The sequence below is a fragment of the Cucurbita pepo genome, chromosome LG11 (genome assembly GCF_002806865.2).
Source record: "Cucurbita pepo subsp. pepo cultivar mu-cu-16 chromosome LG11, ASM280686v2, whole genome shotgun sequence".
In the NCBI taxonomy this organism is placed as follows: domain Eukaryota; kingdom Viridiplantae; phylum Streptophyta; class Magnoliopsida; order Cucurbitales; family Cucurbitaceae; genus Cucurbita; species Cucurbita pepo.
The window spans coordinates 9,653,130-9,678,225 of record NC_036648.1 but is presented as its reverse complement, the minus strand read 5'-3'; the positions used below and the strand labels follow the sequence as shown (position 1 = coordinate 9,678,225).

At 36.6% G+C, this 25,096-nt stretch overlaps 5 protein-coding genes across 10 annotated transcripts in view; 3 read left to right on the top strand and 2 right to left on the bottom strand.

Annotated features, from left to right (window-relative positions):
• LOC111805064 (pre-mRNA cleavage factor Im 25 kDa subunit 1-like) overlaps nucleotides 1-631 on the top strand; it is a 4,830-nt gene extending 4,199 nt beyond the window's left edge. Inside the window, exon 7 of the mRNA XM_023689933.1 lies at nucleotides 341-631. Within this exon, the coding sequence (XP_023545701.1) occupies nucleotides 341-412 (72 nt within the window). The 3' untranslated portion in view covers nucleotides 413-631. The remainder of the gene's footprint in view (nucleotides 1-340) is intronic.
• A 595-nt stretch (nucleotides 632-1,226) lies between these two features.
• LOC111805862 (U-box domain-containing protein 34-like) lies at nucleotides 1,227-6,209 on the bottom strand. The gene is made up of 9 exons (XM_023691125.1): nucleotides 5,951-6,209; nucleotides 5,742-5,863; nucleotides 5,541-5,668; nucleotides 4,109-4,230; nucleotides 3,854-4,035; nucleotides 3,639-3,740; nucleotides 2,429-2,857; nucleotides 1,612-2,352; nucleotides 1,227-1,512 (listed from the first exon to the last, which is right to left on the bottom strand). Exons 1-9 carry the CDS (start codon nucleotides 6,168-6,170, stop codon nucleotides 1,318-1,320), a joined length of 2,241 nt encoding a protein of 746 aa, XP_023546893.1. The 5' UTR covers nucleotides 6,171-6,209; the 3' UTR covers nucleotides 1,227-1,317.
• A 980-nt stretch (nucleotides 6,210-7,189) lies between these two features.
• LOC111805864 (lycopene epsilon cyclase, chloroplastic-like) lies at nucleotides 7,190-13,833 on the top strand. Its single transcript, XM_023691131.1, has 11 exons — nucleotides 7,190-7,674; nucleotides 9,195-9,366; nucleotides 9,760-9,895; nucleotides 9,970-10,080; nucleotides 10,262-10,364; nucleotides 10,969-11,112; nucleotides 11,199-11,306; nucleotides 12,028-12,124; nucleotides 12,206-12,334; nucleotides 12,438-12,570; nucleotides 13,502-13,833. Exons 1-11 carry the CDS (start codon nucleotides 7,375-7,377, stop codon nucleotides 13,668-13,670), a joined length of 1,602 nt encoding a protein of 533 aa, XP_023546899.1. The 5' UTR covers nucleotides 7,190-7,374; the 3' UTR covers nucleotides 13,671-13,833.
• Nucleotides 13,834-16,045: 2,212 nt separating this feature from the next.
• Nucleotides 16,046-22,788, top strand: LOC111805863 (diacylglycerol O-acyltransferase 1A). 5 transcript variants are annotated; one of them, XM_023691129.1, is made up of 19 exons: nucleotides 16,046-16,204; nucleotides 16,347-16,474; nucleotides 16,593-16,914; nucleotides 17,279-17,359; nucleotides 17,535-17,608; nucleotides 17,778-17,853; nucleotides 17,994-18,061; nucleotides 18,572-18,695; nucleotides 19,062-19,163; nucleotides 19,340-19,441; nucleotides 19,543-19,679; nucleotides 19,765-19,846; nucleotides 19,973-19,993; nucleotides 20,086-20,148; nucleotides 21,092-21,139; nucleotides 21,785-21,847; nucleotides 21,976-22,029; nucleotides 22,280-22,409; nucleotides 22,560-22,788. In XM_023691129.1, exons 2-18 carry the CDS (start codon nucleotides 16,392-16,394, stop codon nucleotides 22,379-22,381), a joined length of 1,602 nt encoding a protein of 533 aa, XP_023546897.1. In that variant the 5' UTR covers nucleotides 16,046-16,204; nucleotides 16,347-16,391; the 3' UTR covers nucleotides 22,382-22,409; nucleotides 22,560-22,788. The 5 variants fall into 5 exon arrangements, with proteins under 5 accessions (XP_023546897.1, XP_023546895.1, XP_023546894.1 ...); XM_023691127.1 differs by having other exon boundaries at nucleotides 22,541-22,788; XM_023691126.1 differs by having other exon boundaries at nucleotides 22,280-22,788.
• A 61-nt stretch (nucleotides 22,789-22,849) lies between these two features.
• Nucleotides 22,850-25,096, bottom strand: part of LOC111805866 (casein kinase 1-like protein 1) — a 5,008-nt gene continuing 2,761 nt past the window's right edge. For both annotated transcript variants that reach the window (XM_023691132.1, XM_023691133.1), the window contains 7 exons: nucleotides 24,521-24,584; nucleotides 24,347-24,431; nucleotides 24,064-24,190; nucleotides 23,881-23,963; nucleotides 23,732-23,795; nucleotides 23,470-23,618; nucleotides 22,850-23,348 (listed from right to left, as the gene is read on the bottom strand). In XM_023691132.1, the coding sequence (XP_023546900.1) occupies nucleotides 23,052-23,348; nucleotides 23,470-23,618; nucleotides 23,732-23,795; nucleotides 23,881-23,963; nucleotides 24,064-24,190; nucleotides 24,347-24,431; nucleotides 24,521-24,584 (869 nt within the window). In that variant the 3' untranslated portion in view covers nucleotides 22,850-23,051. The remainder of the gene's footprint in view (nucleotides 23,349-23,469; nucleotides 23,619-23,731; nucleotides 23,796-23,880; nucleotides 23,964-24,063; nucleotides 24,191-24,346; nucleotides 24,432-24,520; nucleotides 24,585-25,096) is intronic.

Below are 25,096 nucleotides of genomic sequence, written 5' to 3'. Positions count from 1 at the left end.
TTTTTTTTTTTTTTTTTTTTTTTTTTTTTTTTTTTTTTTTTTTTTTTTTTTTTTTAATGAAAATAAAAGGTTAATTCTTAGAACATTGATTTTGAATTTAGATTTACACCTTAAGAAAAATGACAACAATTCATATGAAAATAGTTATCAAACTAAATAAAAATAGGTATATAATTGTATCATAAGCAAATTTTTAATGAACTTATTATCGGATCTAAATTGTATGCATTGGGTTGAATTATTCGATTTATTTGGGTCATCAATTTTTTTAAGCACTCTTAATTGTTGAATTATAGTAAGGTGCACTAGTCAACTACGTGTGAATCCTTTGATCTTGTAGACATACGGGCCAGTCATATCGAGCCTTCCGCAGCTGCTTTCTAAGTTCTCCTTCAACATCATTGGAACCTAAGAATATTTATGAGTGCATTATAGAGGCGTGAGGTAAGTTTGTATGAATGTGTGAGAGATCCTTTTTAAAACATGCACATAGACGACGGTGTGATGATTTTGTTAAGCCTAAAGATAACAGTCATGTAGTTCCCACATTGTTACTTCACAACTTGAGTTCTAAGGAATGCTAAAACTAGACGATTGCTTAAATTGCTAATTCTTGACTTTCTTATGCTTTGTTAAATGTGGCAAATATTTATGTGATCCTTATCCCATGAAAATACTTGTCGGCTTGTTAGGTTATATCAGTTTTAATTAGTAATATAATTTTTACCATTCTTTTAATTTTTGTTAATTTGTAATAAACTTCTTAATTTTAACATTTAGCGATAACTTATTACAACGTTAAAGTTGTTATACTTCTTAAAGTTTAGGGTTAATAGAACGTGTGCAATTTAATGAAGATTTGAACTCTTGACTTCTTAGTTAATAAAACATGTTTTAACCAAGTCATGTTTGATCTACGAACAAGTTATATATTTATATATTTAGTCCGTTCTAAACTACTTAAATTGTCTTTTATTTTGAAGATTACGACTTTGAATACAATAAATGATCAAATTAAGTAGATATTCATTTTCGAGTGATGTCTAAGATCGTATTAGGAAGCGGTTCTAAAGACATATCAACATCATCTCTTGGAGTAAGGCAAATTTTCGAGTGGAGGGATTTAAGCTATTTAATATTTAATAATTTAATAAATTATATGGCTTACAAAATAAAATTAAAAAGGAAAATAAGAAATTATATATAAGCTAACTAAACAAGCTCAAGAACACGAAATTCAATCCTAAACATTCATTCATTGATTCATGAGATTTTACCGTAACTATACAAATATGGAACTAAACCAAAGTTTGAAATTTAGGAAGAAGAAAATGTCAGTCTTGACCTCCACTCTTGTATGGCAGAACGCAGAGTATAGTTAGGAATAAACATAGAATGCTGGAGCTTAAGCTTCGTCACGGGCGATACGTCGTATTTCTCGAGCCACGCTTTAATGGCTTCGAACTCGTAAGTAAATCCGTCGGCGGCTATATAAGGATCCTCCATTACTTCCTGTGTTTCAAACAAATACAACACACACAGAAGAATATGAAGTTCATGCTTAAGCTGCTTATGAAGAACTGATGGTGTCTGTGTGTGTCTTAAACTCACCTGGAGGATTGGGCAGAAGTAGTGGCTTGGGGGATTGGCAGCACCTTTCTGAAACGTATCAGCAAAATCAACAAGCCTTTTAAGGACTGGAAGAACTTCCGTTTCAAGATCTGGCCTATCCCTGCATCTAAGCTTCAAGCACTTTAGTGCCAGTCCAGCTAGCTCCTCAGCTTCAGCTACAGGCCAGTCAGTAATCGACTTATCTAGAATATCTGCAAGCGAGGTGCTTGCGATGGAGTTCTCGACAGCCAGAAGAAGACCGTGTGGCTGCCGCCCGGTCAACAACTGCAGAATTGTTACTCCGAGCGCATACGTATCCGACTTCGGTCGGAGTGTGCCAGTTCTCTGATATTCAGGATCCATGTAATGCAGAGTCCCAGCAAGAATGGTGTTTCGATACTCCGTCACATTGTCAGGCACGATATCGCCGATGATCTTAGCCATTCCAACATCCGAGATTTTGCTTACAAAGTTTCTATCAAGTAAGATATTACCCGGTTTGAGATCTCTATGAATAATAGGCTCTGGCTTTGAATTGTGTAAGAAGGCAAGCCCAGACGCTACTTGAAAAACTATTCTAAATCTAATAGACCACGGGAGGGGAGGTTTTCCATTCCGGAGCAAGATATGATCATCTAAGCTTCCATTTTCCATGTATTCGTAAATTAAGCAACCTCGCTCGGGGCAAGCTCCGAGCAGTAAAACCACGTGTGGATGACGTATCTGGCTCAGAATTTCAACCTGCAGAGATAATTTCAGCTGATACAATGAGGATCATCAATTGGATAAAAACCATGAAGAGTTAGAAAAATGATACCTCTTTCAGAAACTCGTCCTTGTTCTCGAATATGTCGTGTCGAAAGACCTTAATGGCTACCGGGGTATGATCGAGACTGCATACGTAGACTTTCCCATATCCGCCCTCACCAATCACGTTAACTTCATCGAAGAAATTCGTTGCAGCTTCTATTTCGGCTGTAGTATACCTTCTGTACCTCCTATCATTAGTCAGAAGAGTATCAACAATTTTCTTCTTCTCCAAGGACTCCTTTAAGGCATTAAGCTCAGCCAGCTGCCTCTCATAAGCTTCTTTAGCTAGCGAGTCCTTTGCCTCCTCAAGCTCCTTAATGGCTTCCAAGTGCTTTGCTTTCTCTTCAGCAGCCACTTTCCTCAAAGCTTGTTCCCTTTCCAAAGCAGCGTTCACTTTTCTTGATTCTTCAAGGCATTCGGATGTAAGTGACTGAACCTGCAAAGCCAAGCACAAATAGGCACTTACATTATTTCTTTCAATTTCTGTGAAGACAACAGGAGGTGGAAGGGCGTTTCGGGAACAAAGCCCCCGAGTGATTCTAAGCCTTAGTCAAAGAATTTAAAGCCCCCGAATGATTCTAGGTGTTAGTCAAAGAATTTAATGCCCCTAAGTGATTCTAGGCCTTAGTCAGAGAATTTAAAGCCCTCGAGTGATTCTAGGCCTCAGTCCCCTGAATGATTCTAGACCTTAGTCAGAGAATTTAAAGCCCCCGAGTGATTCTAGGCCTTAGTTAGAGAATTTAAAGCCCCGAATGATTCTAAGCCTTAGTCAAAGAATTTAAAGCCCCTGAGTGATTCTAGGCCTTAGTGGCCTTAGTCAGAGAACTTAAAAGCCCCCGAGTGATTCTAGGCCTTAGCCAGAGAATGTAAAGCCCCCGAGTGATTCTAGGCCTTAGTCAGAGAGTTTAAAGCCCCTAGTGATTCTAGGCCTCAGTCAAAGAATTTAAAGCCCCCTAAATGATTCTAGGTCTTAGTCGGAGAATTTAAAGCCCTTGAATGATTCTAGGTCTTAGTCAGAGAATTTAAAGCTCCCAAGTGATTATAGGCCTTAGTCAGAAAATTGAAAGCGCCCGAGTGATTCTAGGCCTTATTCAAAGAATTTACTAGCCACTTTCCCTACCAAACAGTGTATCCACGGGAAAAAAGCTCGAGTAAAGCAGTACTGAGCATGCCTTGACAACGTTATGCCAAAACCGATATAATGATCAAGCTCTCACCTTCTTCTGAGCATGAACAAGTTCTTCACAAGCTTGTTTGTACAAGGAAACAGTACTCTCCAATTCTAGCTGCAGCGATTCAACTTCAGCCTGCATATCTTCCTACAATTCAGGAGCTTTTATTTAAGAACTCACCCTAGCATCACCTCGAAATGGCGACGAAATTCGATCGAGATAGCAGCAAAGCTCAAAACACAAAAACAAAAAACAAAAACCTCCTCAGTTAGAGTACTCAAAGAGTTCAATTGCTCGGTAGAATTAACTTCGAGGCTATCGCCCCTTCGATGAACATTCGACATGGAAGAAGAAGACAGCGTTCCAAATGATCTTTCGCTAACTGTACTCGAACCCCTATAGTAATCGGTATCACCGAGCATCCACTGCCTCGAGTCGGTTTCTACGAAGAACAATTACATACATCATCTAGTGTTAAAACTACTGACAAGAGAACAGTGTTTTCAGCTAATTACCACTAGATGGAGCAGTAGTAGCCGTTCGTGTGATGACTCTTCTCCTATATATAACATAGATATCAAAACACCTAGAAGCAGCTCTCATAATAGCAGAGGGTACTGAATCCCCTTTCAGCCTCCTACCAATAATTATACCAAAAGTTAGCATCAAAATACTGAAATCAGTATAAAACCGTCTTCGACAACGACACATTCCGAGTCATGTAATGTAACCCAAGCACATCGCTAGTAGATATTGTCCGCTTTAACCCGTTACGTATCGTTGTCAGCCTCACAGTTTTAGAACACTGTCTGTTAGGGAGAGGTTTCCATACCCTTTAAAAGAATGTTTCGTTCACCTCTCCAACCAACATGGGATCTCACAATCCAACGGCCCAACATCCTCGCTGGCCCACCGCCCGGTTTTTGGCTCTGATACCATTTGTAACAGCCCAAGCACACCGCTAGCAGATATTGTCCACTTTAACCCGTTACATATCGCCGTCAATCTCACGGTTTTAAAATGCATTTGTTAGGGAGAGGTTTCTACACCCTTAAAAGGAATGCTTCGTTCCCCTCTCCAACCAATGTGAGATCTCACAATCTACCCCTGGGGCCTAGCATCCTCTCTGGCACACCGCTCGGTGTCTAACTCCGATACCATTTGTAATAGTCCAAGCACACCGCTAACAGACATTGTCCGCTTTAACCCGTTACGTATCATCGTCAGCCGCACAGCTTTAAAACATATATGTTAGGGAGAGGTTTCCACACCCTTATAAGGAATGTTTCATTCTCCTGTCCAACCAACATGGGATCTCTCAATCCACCCTCTTAGGGGTCCAGCATCCTTGCTGGCACACTGCCCAGTGTCTGACTCTAATACTATTTGTAACAGCCTGAGCACACCGCTAGCAGATATTGTCCGCTTTAACCCATTACGTATTGTCGTCAACCGCACAGTTTTGAAACATATCTGTTAGGGAGAGGTTTTCACACCCTTATAAGGAATGCTTCGTTCTCCTCTCCAACCAACGTGGGATCTTACAATCCACCCCCTTAGGAGCCCAACATCCTCGCTAGCACACTGCCCAGTGTCTGGCTCTAATACCATTTATAACAGCCCAAGCACACCGCTAGCAGATATTGTCCACTTTAACCCGTTACGTATCGTCATCAACCTCATGGTTTTTAAAACACGTATGTTAGGGAGAGGTTTATACACCCTTATAACAAATGCTTCGTTCCGCTCTCCAACCAACATGAGATCTCGCATGTAAGTTATTATCTTATGAATCAAATAAAGTGAAATGAGTTCAAAACATCATATAAACTTCCACTGTCTATGCATATTTCTACGAATGAATTTGAATTTCTACTCCAAGATCTTTGGAAGAACAGTAAAAATGACACAAATATCAGCACAACATACATTCATATAGCCAAATACCTCGCTATGCAAGTCCTAAAACAAGAACCCAAAACCAAGTGTTTAATCCCAGATTCAGATGCATATCTCACAAGTGCAGTGGCAGGATTATCATCCTCCAGAATCAAAGTTTCAACCAGTAGAAGAAACTGCAAAACAAATACCCATTTCAATTCACCATGAATTTAGGGCTAAATTTTTTAAAAAACAGCTTGAAATCACCTTCTCTCTTCTACACATCTTCTTGAAAGGAACAAAAATTTGTTCATACTTCTGTTTCACATCATGAACATAAAGCGCTACTACATCAGCGTCAAGCTCCGAGACCGCCACAAGATCCCCCACTGTAAAACAAACACCACAAACTCAAACATCAAGAAATTGAGGGATCGGCTTACGGTGTTTGAGACAGGAAATTTTTAGGCACTTACTTGGGGTGGGGATGGAGGTGATTTTGGGCATAACATGAACCAATATGAACCGATCGGCGGTCGGCAACAGATTCTCCACAGCCCATCTGACGGCGCGGCGGCTTCCGCCACCGCCTTTGCCGCCGCGAACTCCGTTAATGGCAACCGCCACTGATGTCATTGCCTTGGAAACACCACCATTTGGTTCTATTTTTCCTTTCTTTTTGAGTTTACTTTTCATTTTCAATTCTGTAATTCAATTGGGTCGCCGTCGTTCTTGGCATGCGATGACTTGACCATTGACTTTGGGGTTTGGATGATAATTTTGTTCTTGCCAAATTCCGAATTTAACCTTTAGTCTTATTTATTTATTATTAATTTTGATTATTACAAATAAAAATAATTAACACCACAAATTATTTTATTATTTATTATTTGAAATGTGGTAATTGGTTTTATTATAATTATTATTTTGAAGTATTTATTATTATCAATTATGTTAGTGTGGGTATTGCCGTAGTTAGTAGCAACCATAATTTTTATTAATTATAATAGAGCATTAAACATAAATAAATACAGCATCAATTACGTAAGAATTAGGGTAAATATCAATTTCTGTCTCTTAAATTTTATCGGTTTTATTAATTAAAATTTAAAATCAATAATTGTTTTTTATAAAATGATTAAAATCCCAGAAAAATAATTGCAATTCTTTCTAAATAAATAATAGAGAAAGATAAATAGCCGAAAAAGATACCATTCAATAAAGGTTAAATTTGGTATTTCATTGAATCTAACGGTGTCTGTATTTGAGTGGTAGCCTGTAGGCAGTCACATTCCAAACCTTCCGGCTATTGTATGATGAAAGTCCCACATTGTCTAATTTAGGGAATGATCATGATTTATAAACAAAGAATACTCTCTCCACTGACATGAGGCCTCTTGAGGAAGCTCAAAGCAAAGCCATGAGGGCTTATACTCAGAGTGACAATATCATACCATTGTGGAGAGTCGTGTTCGCTAACACCGCCAGTCGAGAGTGGCCAAAGCCAAAAGGCTGCCCTGCCCGGCTGCCCCTATGGGTTTATTATTTTAATTAATCATGCCTCAGCAAAACGAATCGTTTTACATGGATAAGGTACGTTCTTGGAGGGACTTTGAACCAATAATGTGCCACCACGTGTCATTGGCGGATGGCCGTTTGCAAGTCAGCGAATAAAACACCACCATTTAATTTCCCTCCCTATCCCACGAGTTACAACATTGGAGGTTGAGCGAAGTAGACAAGAGTTCGAGAACGAGCGAGGCAACGGAAATCGCAATCTCATTCTCTTCAATCCCATTACTGTTTTGCCTTTGATTCTTCTCTCTTCTCAAGCAATCGGAGCTCTATTAATGGCGTAGATGCTTGCTTCTTCAAGAAACCGCGATAAGAAAACTCAACAATGGAGTGTATGGGACTCGCTGCTCGGAATTTTGCAGCAATGGCAGCTTCTAATAGCCCTAGCTTAGCTTCAACGGGAACAAGAAGATTCCGGTTGTTTTGTAGAAAAGAAAGCCGTCAGTTCAGTTTGCGTCGGCGTTCGATGCTTGTTATGGCCGGTGCCGGAAGTGAGAGTTGCACTGCAGTCAGAGAAGGATTTGCAGACGATGAAGATTACATTAAGGGCGGTGGCTCTGAGCTTCTGTTTGTTCAAATGCAGCAGAACAAGACGATGGAGATGCAGTCCAAGCTCGCAGACGTGGTTCGGCTATCTCTACCCATTCTTCTTACTTTTTCATCGCTGACTTTTTTACTATTTTCGTCACCATAGCGTTGATGTAGATATTAACTTTGTAGTTTGTCAAAAAAAAATTAATTAAATGCTCAAATTCATCTGAACTTTTTTATACTTGTTATTGGGATTGGTGCCACTATAATTTAATATGCTTGCGCTCTTAAAAGTCTATACTCCCTGCAATCTTGCATAAATTAATTGACTAAATCCACCCTGATTTCAAAGCTTAAGCATATGGGAGTTTGAAGGACTTAATATTATATCTTTTGGCCTCTATGGCTCGATTAAATTATGTACTTATATCTGAGGCGGTAGGTTCAATGGAATTAATGTCTCTATGGCACATGGTAATACGCCTTGATACTCTCCGTTTTCCTGCTTTGGGCTACTACTTGTGACTAATGTTTAAGTTTCTTTTTCTTCCCCTTTATTTTTCTTTATTCTATTGTATAAATTTGAGGATTGAATTGATATTGTTTGGATTTGAAGCTTATTGTCAATTATAAATGAATTTCTGGATTTCTGGAAGCACATCACATGTTCCTCCATTTACTTTAAATAGACTTAGNAATTTGAGGATTGGATTGATATTGTTTGGATTTGAAGCTTATTGTCAATTATAAATGAATTTCTGGTTTTCTGGAAGCACATCACATGTTCCTCCATTTACTTTAAATAGACTTAGTNCTATCTCTACCCATTCTTCTTACTTTTTCATCGCTGACTTTTTTACTATTTTCGTCACCATAGCGTTGATGTAGATATTAACTTTGTAGTTTGTCAAAAAAAAATTAATTAAATGCTCAAATTCATCTGAACTTTTTTATACTTGTTATTGGGATTGGTGCCACTATAATTTAATATGCTTGCGCTCTTAAAAGTCTATACTCCCTGCAATCTTGCATAAATTAATTGACTAAATCCACCCTGATTTCAAAGCTTAAGCATATGGGAGTTTGAAGGACTTAATATTATATCTTTTGGCCTCTATGGCTCGATTAAATTATGTACTTATATCTGAGGCGGTAGGTTCAATGGAATTAATGTCTCTATGGCACATGGTAATACGCCTTGATACTCTCCGTTTTCCTGCATTGAGCTACTACTTGTGACTAATGTTTAAGTTTCTTTTTCCTCCCCTTATTTTTCTTTATTCTATTGTATAAATTTGAGGATTGGATTGATATTGTTTGGATTTGAAGCTTATTGTCAATTATAAATGAATTTCTGGTTTTCTGGAAGCACATCACATGTTCCTCCATTTACTTTAAATAGACTTAGTTTTTTTTGTTGAAAAAAATGGTTCAATTGTATCTTCTTTTCCATTATCTTCGTGTGATCGTGATTCTGGTAAATGATTATCATTCTAACAGGCGTTTCAATTTTGAGTATATGTTAAACCCCTTTTATTATTGTTGCAGCTACCGCCAATATCAATTGGAAACGACGTATTGGACTTGGTGGTTNCCCTTTTATTATTGTTGCAGCTACCGCCAATATCAATTGGAAATGACGTATTGGACTTGGTGGTCATTGGTTGTGGTCCTGCTGGTCTTGCTCTGGCTGCGGAATCGGCTGCTTTGGGATTAAAAGTTGGACTCATTGGTCCAGATCTACCTTTTACAAATAACTATGGCGTGTGGGAAGATGAATTCAATGGTATGTTGATGCATCCTACCCAATGTTTCAGCAACATTTCAGACTGCCCTCGTCTTAGTTCAGTTTTAAACTATGCTCATAATAACTAAGAAGAAATTACATCCAAAATTCATCCCATCATGCTATAGAATATATTTCTCCTTTTCGTTCTTAAATAGATCATTAAATCCATCCTAAAAGTTTCTAAGTTATTATACTCTTCTAATATAGTATTAAATCAAGCTGAAAAACTTATGTTGATAAGTTGAAGTAGATTTTGAATAGTCATATTTAAAACTAATATCCTAAGAAGGAAATGACACAGTATACTATTGTTTCCTAACGTATTGAGGTTATGCCGTCTGTTGAGTCCAACCTCCACTTTCATCTAAACTCTATTTTTCAACCTTACAGATCTTGGGCTTGAAGGGTGTATAGAGCATGTATGGCCGGATACGGTCATATATCTTGATGACAAGGATCCTGTTCTTATTGGCCGTGCATATGGACGTGTTAGCAGGCATTTGCTCCACGAGGAGCTGCTTAAAAAGTAGGACAAAGTGATTTTTTGTACAACGACTAATTTATACATTTGAATTTTATATAATGTATCAATTCATATAGGTGTACCAAGTCAGGTGTTTCATATCTCAACTCCAGAGTGGACAGCATTATTGAAACTACCACTGGCCATAGCCTTGTAGCCTGTGAACATGATATTTTTGTCCCGTGCAGGTAAAATGGATTCTCTTATTTACACACTGTTAGCCTCAATGTGAAGCATTTTAGGTCGCTTATATTAACTATTTGNAAATGGATTCTCTTATTTACACACTGTTAGCCTCAATGTGAAGTATTTTAGGTCGCTTATATTAACTATTTGTTCTTTCTTCAAATATTTAAATTTGTATTGTAGACTCGCAACAGTTGCATCAGGAGCAGCTTCAGGTAAATTGCTGCAGTATGAGGTTGGTGGGCCAAAGGTGTCTGTCCAAACAGCTTACGGTGTGGAGGTTGAGGTAGGAAGGAGAATTCCTCTGTTTTTTCTTCTTTCTTTTCTTCCTACAGACGACTTATATAAGATCTTAGAAAGTTGTTGAAATGGATTACTATATGATAGTCACCACTGAGTTTGCAAATCATCATTGAAATACCGTATGGAAACTCTTGGATAGTTTGTTACTGCGAGCATCTTTAAGAATATATACAATATTACATATATTATAACTTATTAGTTTAAACTTTTAAGTTTATTGGTAATTTAACTTTGTATCAAAGTAAGAATTTGTGAGTTTGAACTCTTGGAAATTCATATTAATATCAAGTTTACGAAACCTTCGTTTGTAATTCTCGATATTGCTCTCCGGAGTTATTTCCTTAACAAAATAATGTTCTGTTCTTACACGGAATTGTGTTGATAACCATTCACGTCCATCTTTTTGACCATTTCAGGTGGAAAACAATCCTNGAAATTCATATTAATATCAAGTTTACGAAACCTTCGTTTGTAATTCTCGATATTGCTCTCCGGAGTTATTTCCTTAACAAAATAATGTTCTGTTCTTACACGGAATTTTGTTCTGTGTTGATAACCATTCACGTCCATCTTTTTGACCATTTCAGGTGGAAAACAATCCTTACGATCCACGTCTTATGGTTTTTATGGACTACAGGAACCACGCAAAACAAGACAACTCATCTTTAGAAGCACAATATCCTACATTTCTGTACGCCATGCCCATGTCTCCGACAAAAGTATTCTTCGAGGTCTGTGCCATTGTTATTAGTTTATCTTCATACTTTATTTTTCTCATAATCATGTATGAATTCACTTGGAAATTTAAAATTTGCAGGAAACTTGCTTAGCTTCAAAAGAAGCTATGCCATTTGATCTCTTAAAGAAAAAACTTATGTCAAGATTAAAGACTATGGGGATCCGAATTGTGAAAACATATGAGGAGGTACTCTTTGCGAATGATGTTTATTGCCTTTATAGCGAGTTACTACTTACCATGTTACCATTTGTTCAATACATCCTTACATCTCTTTCAGAAGAGTACATGAGATGGTTGTTCGTGTGTATGTCTGTTTTTCTCCTGCTTTCTTTCTTCCATTTAGTGATCAGTCGACTAGGAGGTATTGTTATGTGAAGTAGATATGAAACGAACACCTTTCCAAATAAGATAGAAGATGCAGAGGAAATTGAGGTTTCATTCTCAACCTTCCTTATCAGTACTTTCTTATCTGAAAGCTGTGGATTTCACCCTTTTCTTGTGGCTTTGTGTATTTTATTCTTATTGGTGCATGTTCACATATCATTAACATGAACGATGCCTTTGCATTACTTGAGGTCATTTGTCGGACATCGAATTGGTGTAGTGTAGTTATACACTTTATTTGTTCTGCTTTTTAGTGGACCAACTAGGACTTGGTAAATTTCCACACCTATTGATGGATGGGTTAAAGGTCATTACTTTGTGACGTAATCAGTTGTTTACAAATCTGATTTCCTCAGAATTATGCATGGCATGAAACTTTCCTCTTTCATTAAATTCCAATATTTTGTTGCTTATCATATATGCTATCAGTTCTCTTGCATTTCAAATCATTGTACATCTGGTTATTCTTGACAGTTCTTATTAAACCAGTAAAAGAGTGAAAAGGACATAATCTTCCATGTAGGAATGGTCTTATATTCCAGTTGGTGGTTCCTTGCCAAACACAGAGCAGAAAAACCTCGCATTTGGTGCAGCTGCCAGCATGGTGCATCCAGCCACAGGTATTCAAAAAGCGAGCTGAACATCTATGTTGTTGAATTATCAATCTAAGAAGTCTTATACTCTTCGTTATCATCAAGCAGGTTATTCAGTTGTTAGATCTCTGTCTGAAGCTCCAAAATATGCTTCTGTTATTGCAAAAGTTTTGAAGCAAGGACAGCTGAAGGATGGTCTTGCTAGCGGAAGAAGCTATGGGAATATCTCAATGCAGGGTGAGCCAGTTTTTGTGTTTAGAGCTTTTTCAAGGAGACTATTTTCCTCTGTCCACTATCTTGCAAGTATTTTTCAATGTTTATTGATTTATCTGTTATTCAGCTTGGAACACGCTTTGGCCACAAGAAAGGAAGCGCCAGAGAGCATTTTTTCTGTTTGGGCTTGCACTGATTGTTCAACTGGACATTGAGGGCATTCGTACATTTTTCCGGACTTTCTTCCAATTGCCAGATTGGTACGATCAATTTCCTCTTATTTGCTTATGTAGTCTGAAACTTTGGTGCTTTGACAGTAATAGCCTGGTACTTTAGATTGTAGGATGCTATACATAAAGAAATCAATGTAGAGCCAAATTAAGAAAGTAGTAGTTACTCAATATGGAGGTTGCATGTACATTTATATTATTTTGTAGACTTAACCTTATTCTAACGGAAAGCCAGAATGTTTTACTGGATGAATTATGTTTAGACGAGCGGCTGACATTGAGATGAAGAGCTTCTATTAGTGCAATTATATTGTCAAGTTTACTAAGGCAATGAAGCTCCCCTTTTTCTTCTACAACAGCTCTAAGTCAAGTCCATTTAGTTTTATTTTTAATCATATCTAAAAGGCTATTCTAAGGTTTCACGAAAATAGAAAATTTGCTTTTATATATCCAAGATCCTCCTCACTTCTAACATGACACGAACTCTGCCCACATTCCCAACAAAAAAGCCATATGATGCAATTTCTTTGAAGGCCTATTATCATGTTCTGGAAACCTTAAACTGCTTGAAATGTAGTTGTAGTAATTAAATTTTAACTCCTGTAATGTTATTTTCTCCTCCATTAATATTAATTCAACTTGTTGAGTTTTCTACAAATTTTCAAGCTCACAACGGAGGGAAAGTATTAAACTATTCATATAGTTCAATTTATTATAACCCATCAACTTAAACTTTTAGATTCATCAGTCATTTAGTACTGAGAGGTGTTGCTTATTATTATTTTATTTTATTTTGTGAGGTGGGGTGGGTTTGAATTCCTTAACATGTACTTGTGCAAGAGATCAGATATATGGATGATTTTGCTGGATTCTTAATGTTTGTAGCAAAAGAATAATCTCCATTGATAAAGTGAACGTCAGCTTGTATGTATGTATACTCACTATTGTTCATAAGTTGCAGGATGTGGCAGGGATTTCTTGGGTCTACATTGTCTTCAGCAGACCTCGCACTTTTTGCGTTGTATATGTTCGTCATTGCTCCAAATGACCTAAGAATGTGCCTCGTGAAACATCTTGTTTCTGATCCCACTGGAGCAAACATGATAAGAACATATCTCACAGTAGCTTGAATTGAATTTACCCCTTCCAACATCTTCTTCCTGTTATGTAAGAACAATGTGTAGAATTACACGAGCGGCCTGGCCTGAGAGGTATTTCTCCTCCCTTTTCTCTGTATGTTTGTTACTGGACATTGTTATGTGTAGTGTACATATTCAGTAATCTCTTCCATCTCTCTGCTCTTAATTTCCAGTAATTATAGTATCTGCCCCCTTCCCCTTTCTTGAGGTGTAGATTCAAATCTGATTAGGGGAAGAACATGTATAAAACTATATATCTTACCCTGCTAGCAGTATGAATTAATGGTCTCATTCCTCTGGTCTTGATAGTTTATTTGCCAAGAACAAGATTTGAACGGGTGACACGAGGATTTTCAATCCTCTGCTCTACCAACTAAGCTGGTCAAAATATGCGAAATTTCTTACTTTTCGCAGAGGATTAGATCCAGTAACCGAGGGTCTATGGTTAACCGATATTGCACACCATCATTTAGCTATTACAATTCTTTTCCTGATAGTAGGTCACATGTATAGGACCAACTGGGGCATTGGTGGGGCATTGGTCATAGTATAAAAGATATTTTAGAGGCTCATAAAAGTTCATTGGTCGAATTTTTAAAAGCACTAAAAAGGCCGTGAGAACTTAGTGTTGAAGGAAAAGTCAAATATGATATATCTTTTTATTTATTTTTAGATAATGAATAGACTTCATCAACTCGTTTTATTTTATTCAGTGCTTATCAGTTCTAATATAAAAATATATATATACTTCCTTTTGTCATATCTATAGTCTAAAACCAAAGAATTTATTTTTAATTCGTGTGGGAATAGAGTAGGTCAATCTTCCCTAAACATAATTATTTAAAATAATCAGAGTCATTTATTATATATGAATAATTTTGTAACATATAATTTAGGCGTATAGGTTCAAACATAAACACAGAATAATTTCTTTTATTATTAAATAATGGAGATAAATCAACTAAAATCTTAGCATTTATATTTTACCAAAACTAAGTATTGGTTAAGATATCTTACTAATTTTAAAAACTCACAAATTCAAATCANGATATTTTAGAGGCTCATAAAAATCCATTTGTCGAATTTTTAAAAGCACTAAAAAAACCAGGAGAACTTAGTGTTGAAGGAAAACTTCAAATATGATATATCTTTTTGTTTATTTTTAGATAATAAATAGACTTCATCAACTCGTTTTATTTTATTCAGTGCTTATCAGTTCTAATATATAATATATATATATTTCCTTTTGTCAGTCTAAAACGAAATAATTTATTTTTAATTCGTGTGGGAATAGAGTAGGTCAATCTTCCCTAAACATAATTATTTAAAATAATCACAATATTTTATTAGAGTCATTTATTATATATGAATAATTTTGTAACATATAATTTATGCGTATAGGTTCAAACATAAACACAGAATAATTTCTTTTATTATTAAATAATGGAGATAAATCAACTAAAATCTTAGCATTTATATTTTACCATAACTAAGTATGGGTTAAGATATCTTACTAATTTTAAAAACTCACAAATTCAAATCATCATTAATATTCTTAAACCATAATAATAATAAAACGAAATGTGTGGAATTTATTATTATTATTATTATTTTTAGTATAAAAGTGTGAAAGTTACCCATATAGGATAAAGGTGTTATTTATTTGTAACTGTAATTGAATAGGTAGGCTGACATCAATTCAAATGGAAATTAGAGAGAGGAAAAAAAAAAAAAAAAAATCCAACCATATTAGAACAAATCAAATCAAACTTAGGCAAATGTATAAATATATAAGCTTTGCAATAAATAAGAAAGAGAAAGTTTAAGCTCATTAAATAAGTCACGTCAATTTTATTAAGAGAAACAATAATTAATGTATTAATTTTATTATTTATTGTTATTTTTGAAAATAATAATAACAATTTGTCTAAACTTTATATATAATTTTTCTATCCATATTTTCTATATGAGCTCGAACCAATTTAAATTGAGTTAGTAAGAAATCTGCAACTATATGAGAGAATATAATATAATTTATTAAAATTTATTTATTATAGGTCAGAAGGATAATGATTATAGGTTTGATGGAGAAAATTGAAAATGTAAATAATAATATTTTTTTTTATTAATGAGATTTTAGTATAGTTTGTGTTATTTAATTGATGAGTATATTATATGATAAATATGTGAGGGTGAATTATATTTTGTAATAAATAAAAGAATAAATAAAAGAATAAATAAAAGAATAAATAAAAGAATAAAAATAAACGGTTTGAAAATCACCCATCTTTACCAGAAATGAAAGAGAGTGAGACGACGTTGCGAATTTGTGAAGTCTGGCATCTGGAAGTTTTGGACATTTGTCTGTTCGATTTTAACCCGCCATTTGCCTCTTAATTGCTCTCTTTGGAATGTGAAATTCTCTCTATTCTTCTCCTTCCTCCTATTTTCGAACTTCCTCGGGGATTCCTCTTCCCACGCCCTTCACATCTTCACCGCCTCCTAACGTCGACTTCACCGACTATGTACTCTCTCTCTCTCTCTCTCTCTCTCTCTCTCTCTCTCTCTCCAACTCTTTCTCTGTCGATTGTTTATGCGCGCTTGATTCGTTTTGTAATCTCTCTTCGTCTCTTTCATCCAGCTCTCTGTTGTGCCTTATCTTTTCAGAATTTCTCGCTTATTTCGTCTATTCTTGCTCTGCTCGCTTCTTTGATGGCGATCGCCGACATGCTTGAGAGTACAACCCCCTCGGAAAGCTCTTTAAGCGACTTGGATGCCAGCCGTTTCCTCCGTAGGAGACCGGGTGCTACCACCGCTGGAGTGGAGTCCGAGACAAATTTGAGACCAAACGTTCGTGGAACGGATTCTTCGCCTTNCTTTAAGCGACTTGGATGCCAGCCGTTTCCTCCGTAGGAGACCCGGTGCTACCACCGCTGGAGTGGAGTCCGAGACAAATTTGAGACCAAACGTTCGTGGAACGGATTCTTCGCCTTCAGATCATGCAGGTGCTAATGGTTTATCGGCTGCCAAGAGATGTGAGGAGGATATAGATCGAAATTACGCGGCTCAAAATCCGAATCTAACGGAAACGGCGAAGGATCCTGGTGACAAGGCCGAGAGTCGAGGCAACGCCAAGTTTGATGTTTCCTCTGTGATTTTTGCTTATCGGCCTTCTGCGCCGGCTCATAAGCGAGTAACGGAAAGTCCTCTAAGCTCTGATGCGATATTCCGACAGGTAGGTGCAAATTCTTGGTTTATTTTAGCTTCTATATAATTGAACTCACCATTACATCGCATGTATATCCGTTCTTCCTGTTAGTCTATCAGAAGTAGGCTTAAGCAGTATTGCTGGAATTATTTAACAGCTATCCAAAGTTGATTATCCGTTTCCAAGTGAAATCGTGCTTAGGCCGACTGCTGGTCGAAGGAATTTTTATGTGGTGGAATAATTTGTTCAAGTTATCATGAATTGTTATGAGTACACCATACTCTCAGGAACTGTGGTCAACATGCCGTGTTATTTCTGGCCTAAGTTCTTATATCAGATCTGATGGTTGATGAATATATAATGCTGACCATTTTATTACCTTAAATGGCAGAGCCACGCAGGTCTGTTCAACCTCTGTATAGTTGTGCTTGTTGCGGTAAACAGCAGACTAATCATTGAGAATCTTATGAAGGTGTGCCTCCTCTTTACTCTGCTCTTGTAACCTTGACTCACAACAATGTAGAGGAAGTGAAATTCGCTCGTTGTCATTCCTTACATTTTCTTCCGTTGTTTTTCATTTAGTCAATTCTGGAAGAGTTACATCTCTTAGGTTTAATGTAATTTCTCTTTTCCGTTACTTTCTGCAGTATGGCTTGTTAATTCAAACTGGTTTTTGGTTTAGTTCAAGATCCTTGCGAGACTGGCCACTTCTAATGTGTTGGTAAATTCTCTATTGTTTCTTTTGCTACTAAACTAAGATACACAAGCTATTAGTGTATGTATTTCAAATTATTATCTGACTTTAGGCAATGCCTTCCTCTNATACACAAGCTATTAGTGTATGTATTTCAAATTATTATCTGACGTTAGGCAATGCCTTGCTCGTGCAGCCTTTCTCTCCCTGTATTCCCCCTTTCAGCTTTTCTTGTTGAGAAGTTGGCTTTACAGAAATATATATCTGAGCCTGTACGTTTTCTTGGTTAACTCTATGGGAAATGCTCCTTTTCTTTTCTTTCCTTTACTTTTTTAGGATAATTGTTTGTTTGGATGGATTCTGACCTTATATTTGACAGTTAGATGCTTACTGGCTGAAATTGTAAATGCAGGTTATTGTTTTCCTACATATTATCATTACAACTGCTACAATTCTGTATCCAGTACTTATGATTCTCAGGTCAGTTATGGTTTACTTGGCACATTTGGTAATTCACTAGGAGGATTATCCGCTGAATAAGAATGATGTTAAGATAATTTCTTATTATCCGCTGAATCAGAATAGTTTGTTTTAAAACAGGTTCAAATTGCTTGATGAGAAAATTGAGAAAGCCTATCATTTAGCTACACGTTCTAGCTTTGAACTATGCATGAAGATGAAAAAACCTGCTCCTGCTTTATATTAAAATTTCACTATCTTTTATATAATTAGGAAGGGCGCGTTAGCATTAAATTTCGTAGGAGCCTTCTATGTTGGACACTATTATTTCTTAATCTCTAGAATTGTATTTGTATTCATAGTATTCCATTCAAGTCTCCTCTGCTCTCTAGATATTCTGGAGTATGTAATCTACTGTTTATATATGGGAATGATACTAGATTCTATGATCTTAACTGAAAGTACATGATAGAAATTTGAAGGCTAAGTCGCGAAGTGTACAATTTGATTTTATGACTTCAAAATGGGCAGGTTTGACTCTGCTGTTTTATCTGGTGTAACTTTGATGGCCTTTGCATCAATTACCTGGTTGAAATTGGTTTCATATGCCCATACAAATCATGACATGAGAAAGATTTCCAGATCAGTTAATCAGGTAACAATCTGATTTCCCTTCACACATAGGTCCTTGAACGAAGTTTTTTTTTTTTTGCAGGAAAACAATATCCAATGAGTTGTTTAGAGTTCTTAATAAATTATTAGTTTTAAATAACAGTGTTTGTTTGATTATTATTGTTGTGAATATTGTTATCTTTTCTCGTTCAGAAAGATATTCTTGAACATCATTGTCTGAGTTTACTGGATTTTCCAAGTTTGTTTGAAGTTCTACTTATAAATTTTATCCTGCTCATTCTTTGCTAGGGTCAGAAATATGTATTCAGTTTGAGGTTATAATTATTTCTGCATGATGCACGATGGTTTGTTATCTGTCTGTTCTAATGTCATCAAGCTTTTTCTTTAGGGAGATGTATTGCCTAGTTCCCTGGATTCAAACTACTACCCTCACAATGTTAGCTTCAAGAGTTTGGTCTACTTTATGCTTGCTCCAACATTATGTTATCAGGTATTTTGTCACTAAGGAAATGTATTGCAGATTTTGTTAGGTTCATGAATCAGCTGCCACTTAGCATGTGTAGACAATTGCTTATTCATCATGTAGCTTGCTTATCAATATTTTTATTTACCCATTGTGGTATTGGATTTATACCTGTTGACTGACTTTTTGCATTGATCTTACAGCCAAGCTACCCACGAACAACACACATACGAAAGGGTTGGGTAGTTCGACAGTTTATTAAACTAATAATATTCACAGGGGTTATGGGTTTCATTATTGAACAGGTACGTTGCCTACTCCTAATTCTTAATAATACCCCAGCTCTGTCTTATCTTAAGCTGCACAAAATGGATCTTTTATGTATTTCTATTTATTGATCTTGCAGTACATAAATCCCATTGTCCGAAATTCTCAACACCCTTTAAAGGGTAACCTTTTGTATGCAACAGAGAGGATCCTAAAGCTTTCTGTGCCAAATTTGTATGTTTGGCTCTGCATGTTCTACTGTCTTTTCCACCTTTGGTACGTATTTTGAACAAGGTATTACATTTTGGCTGAAGTTACTTGTTTGAGCTTTGAAATTACAAAGTTTGGTTTCACCTGATAGGTTAAATATATTGGCTGAGCTTCTTTGTTTTGGAGATCGTGAGTTCTACAAGGACTGGTGGAATGCCAAAACAGTTGAAGAGGTTGTATATATATGTCCAGTCAAAAAATATTTCTTATGCTTTTTTCACCCCTTCCCTTTTCTAGGAAGATATTTTTAACTGTTTGTATTGATTGTGTCTATCTTTCTTATGCCACCCTGGCTGCAGTATTGGAGAATGTGGAACATGGTATGTTTCTCAGCCCATATTCATTCAAAGTGATTTTCTTTCTCAACTGTGTTCTATCATAACTATGCTACTGATTTGTCTTCTGTAAACAGCCTGTCCACAAATGGATGGTTCGCCATGTCTATTTTCCATGCCTAAGGAATGGGATACCGAAGGTACTTGATGTATCACTGTTCTTTGTGCTATTTTTTATTATCACCACATCTATTGCAAGTGTATTTCTGATAATTATGTGGTGTCATCCTCATGTATTGTCATTCCTTAATACATATTTAGCAATTAGCATATTGAGCTTCAAATGTTGATTTCACCGTTTTCTGAAAAATGCATGGAAATTGATAAATACTTCGAGCTCCTTCCCCTATTATGATGATGAGTCTGAGTTGGTTACATGTGTTTACCAAATGAAAGGAGATGGTTATGCTAATTTTATTGCAATTTATTATTTTGATAGAGATGATACATGGGACACTGAAGAAAAATAAACAGACACCTTGATGGTCTTGTCACCATTTATTAAGGCTCAGTGAGCTCAGCATCCAAAAGATGCTTTCATTTCCTTCATTCAAAATATTCTGTTAGGTGGATGCTTCAGCGAAATTCATCTTCAATAAATCACCAATTCATCTACAGTTATTAATCTGGCCAAGGAATTTGGCATCTGTATGTCCAATGTGATAGTGTTGACACGATATTGAATGGACTATATCTTTTTATTATATTGATTGCGGACAATATTCTAGACTAGCATTGAGTCATTTTCCCGAAAGAAGATGGATTAGGAATGACACTGCACATAAGCTTACAGATGTTCACCACGTTTTGGTTTGGTGAATTGGGTTGGGTATTCATTATAGGGACATCCGTTAATGGTGTCTACATGAGATTCTTCTCGTCTCATTTTTTAACATATTGTAGACTAATTGCAACCTGCCACAATCAACTTAATGTCATCTGCATTATCTGACTTGGCCATTTGTCAATTTCTTATTACTGGACAATGAGAATTTCATGCGTGAACTAGTATTAAATAATTAAGTGTTTTATGGGAAGGTATTGTATTGAACACTGTTTTTTTTTTCTTACAAAAACATGCAGGGAGTTGCTGTCGTAATAGCATTTCTAATTTCTGCGGTGTTCCATGAGGTATGATAATTCATTTCATTTTCTCCGTGTTTTATTTCTTGTTTTCTTAAAAGCTTTATTATGCTTTATTAAATTTTTGGCTTATGAGAATGATGGAAATTTTGTTTGTACTTGTACCATGATGGAATGATTTGGAATGGTCAATTCCTTTGGAATAAGCTTGAGGGAAAAAACTAAATTTCTGTCATTATTGAACTTATGGCCTCAATCTTGCTGCAAGCTATTAGGTGATGACTTTTCAAGTCATCACTTTGTTGATGAGTTTTTTGTACGCTAAGTTCAGGAAAGAATATGAAGGCGATAAACTTCGAAATGCTGCACTAAATGTTATGATCTATGGTCAGCCTTTTAGTTNTTTTTGTACGCTAAGTTCAGGAAAGAATATGAAGGCGATAAACTTCGAAATGCTGCACTAAATGTTATGATCTATGGTCGTCCCATCAAAACTTTGCTGCTCGATAATTCTTTTTGGTTTTCAACTCTTATATTCTTGTCTTTTTTATTTATCATTCTCTTTTGGCACAAAGAAAGGTGTCATGTTTCCCAAAAGTTTCACGATTATGGACTACCTCGATGTAGATTGCTAGACGTTTAGTGTGTATTATGTGTTCTACTTAATTTTTTATTTATTAATATTTTTTGCAGCTGTGCATTGCTGTTCCTTGCCACATGTTCAAGCTTTGGGCGTTCATTGGAATTATGTTTCAGGTCAATATTTTCATTTCATCGTGTTATGAAATTTCACCTGATAGCCCCTAGTGCTGCTGGACGTGAATTCGTTGGTCCCCTGTTTTCTTCTATTGCCCTTTGCTCAACTATTTTCTTGCTTGATGTAGGTTCCGCTGGTTTGGATAACGAAGTACCTACAAGATGTGTTCCAAAACTCTATGGTACGCCACTCTCTCCCTAGAAATACCAAATTGCAACTAGGCATACACGTCGGTGATGGTAGTTTTACATGTTGTTAGGATCTGGGAGGAAAATGATAAACACTAAGAGATACGTTATCCGAGTTCGGGTGTCTCATGTAGAGTGGCATTGATAAGAAAATTATTCTATTGAAAGCTATAAATATACACAATTAGAAGTTGTTGTAGTTGTGGTATTAATTTGTGTTCCTCTGTCTGATTTGAATGACAGGTTGGGAACATGATCTTCTGGTCCATATTTAGCATTCTTGGTCAACCGATGAGCGTCCTACTGTACTATCATGATTTGATGAACCGCAAAGGGATCGACTAAGAGCCTACTCGACTTTACCTTTCTGCGGGTAACATAGCGATCCCACCCTCTTTCATTAGCCAAATATCATCCCCAAACATAAGTCTTTGTACTTTTTTCCACACCTTCCAAGATCCAATTCAATGTTTTCACTCAACTTATGTGTGTAAATTGATTTAGAAATTCCACATGGGTTCAGACTTACTCTCTACCGGGGCTTCTTTTACAAAAGATAAGGGCCAGGCATGCACACCACTCAACAAGTTAAAAATGACCAAGACGCCAATTTCTAGAGAGGTTCCTTCCTTAAACAATTGTCTCAACTTTTTAATTTTTTTTTTGGGGTTATCATCACACAGGTTATAGATGATTTTAAGCGTTTGAACACTCCAATGTTCTTATTAAACTATCAATAAAGAGATTTTTAACAAACTATTACCTTAAATTTAGAAGAGACATAACGGAAGCGAAATAAATACAAGAGGAAAAGAAATTTTAAACAAACTATTATCTTTCGAACGTGAATTTACATGACAAATCCCAAATAAACACTTGTGGGTTTGTTGTCTAAATTGAAAAGGCTGAGGAATCATAAGTGGAGAATATGTTCCCAAACCGCCAGAAAAAAATCCTCCAAAATTCAACAGCTTCAAACGTTCCACACCAGAAAGTTGTTGTACATGCAAGTGCTTTAATAATGTACCCTCTCCTCATTCTCCAACTGCAGTCCTTCGATTCCCTTCAAAGCAGAGTCATAGTTCTTTACATATCCTGTGTGTCTTCCGGACGCGCTTCTCTTCGGATCCTCTGGTCCAACTGGTGGTCTTCTCTGTGCACTCATGCTCTTGTGCAATGCCCCGGGACTAGCATCCGTCGTTTGGGAGCGGTGTGGATCTGATTCGCTTACCATGTAAGGATCCCGGCTGCTCGACACAACAGCACGTCTTGATGACCCACTTGATCGCCCCACAATATTAGCGCCTGAAAACTGCATCGCAAGAGAACTCGGATCTTTCAAATTAGGAACTAAAGGACTGGCGCTTGAACTACTATATTGATGTACATATTACATATAAATTATTAACACCAAAATTAATTGTTAAACGTACCACGGCATCCTTAGGAGCTGGAACTGCAATATCATTGGCAATTGGACTCTTCTGTTTGGCAAAAGTTCCAGAATTCATAGCCAGCCCGGATGCCCTCCGCCTAGATGAATCCAGCAAAGACATCCCAGCTAGTTGAGCCTCCTCTCCACCTAAGTCAAAGGAGGGAATAAGAACAATCAATAGTCGATCGCAGCGGGATTACGACCGCCAACGAAAGCTGAGGGACAAAAGGAAAAAAAATTAACCAAAACTAAAAGAGCACCTGTCTGTCTATCTGCATTCGCTATGCCAGGAGGGATTCCAGAACTGGTTCCGGCAACGGCACCCTATAGAAATAGAAGCACATTCAGTACTACTGGTTGAAAGAAAAGGAAACAGTAGCACAACAAAAGCAAGCCACATATAACTAACTGGGGCACGGGTTGGAGGCGTAACCAGCTGCGACTGCTGGTACTTCAAAATCGTCCAGTCAAACACGTAATCAAACTGGAAACCTGTAGCAAAAAAACCAAGAACAGGCTAAGGAATTTAACGATGTGCAATTAGCAACAAGGAAAAAAAAAAAAAAAAAAAGAACAATAAACTAACTCAAACCTTCACGAATAAAGAGATCACGAAATATTCTTTTCAGATAAGCATAATCCGGCTTATCATCAAAACGTAGTGATCGGCAGTAATGGAAATATGACGCAAATTCTGATGGATATCCACGGCATAATGCCTAGAAATTATTAAATTCTTTTAGGCACAATTGTAGTGTGNATGACGCAAATTCTGATGGATATCCACGGCATAATGCCTAGAAGATTATTAAATTCTTTTAGGCACAATTGTAGTGTGAAAGATGTTCCATAATTTACATTTACAAACAACTTGCCTCAATAGAGGTAGAAACTTTTTTCTCACTAATTTTCTCATACTTCTGCTTCTTGGTTCCTGCTTTCAGTCCCTGCCAAGGAAGACTACCAGAACAAAGGATGCCGGTTACTAAATCATCTGAAAGGAGATGGCTGTAATCGATAACAATAATAAAGTGGTAAAAACTAATCACCTTCCTCTTAAGAAGTACATAAGGACATAACCAAGAGACTCCAAGTCATCCCTTCGACTTTGCTCTGCAACTCATATTGTCAATAAAGAAGACTGGAATATTAAAAGGTGATAGCTAGCATTAATTAAATGAAATATGTCAAGAGAACATGATAGAATAATCCTAGGCTTGGACATAGAGGTTAAGAAGAGTCTTATTTCAAACAACCGATCATCTAGATAGCCTGGACATTATTTACAGGACAAACTGGAAGTGGGAGGGGGAGTTGTGGTATGTGGGTGGTGTCCACCATACGTCAGACTTGGACATTCGGAGCATGTTGGTGGAAGGTTCACCCATGAGTACAGGAAGCACAAAACAATAAGAAGATCAGGGTAGAAAACGCAGAGGATTATTCAAAACCCTTAATGCTACAAATTAGGTTATAGTCAATTTGTTTCCCGTTCTCGTGCCATGTATCTATTGTTGTTCCTAGGGTTTAGGATCATGTGTTCATGGACTTAAAAGAGAACAAAAGTATTATGGATCAGTATCATCAAAGCAAAAGTAGTTCGGGGCTTTTTTCTTTCTTTCTTT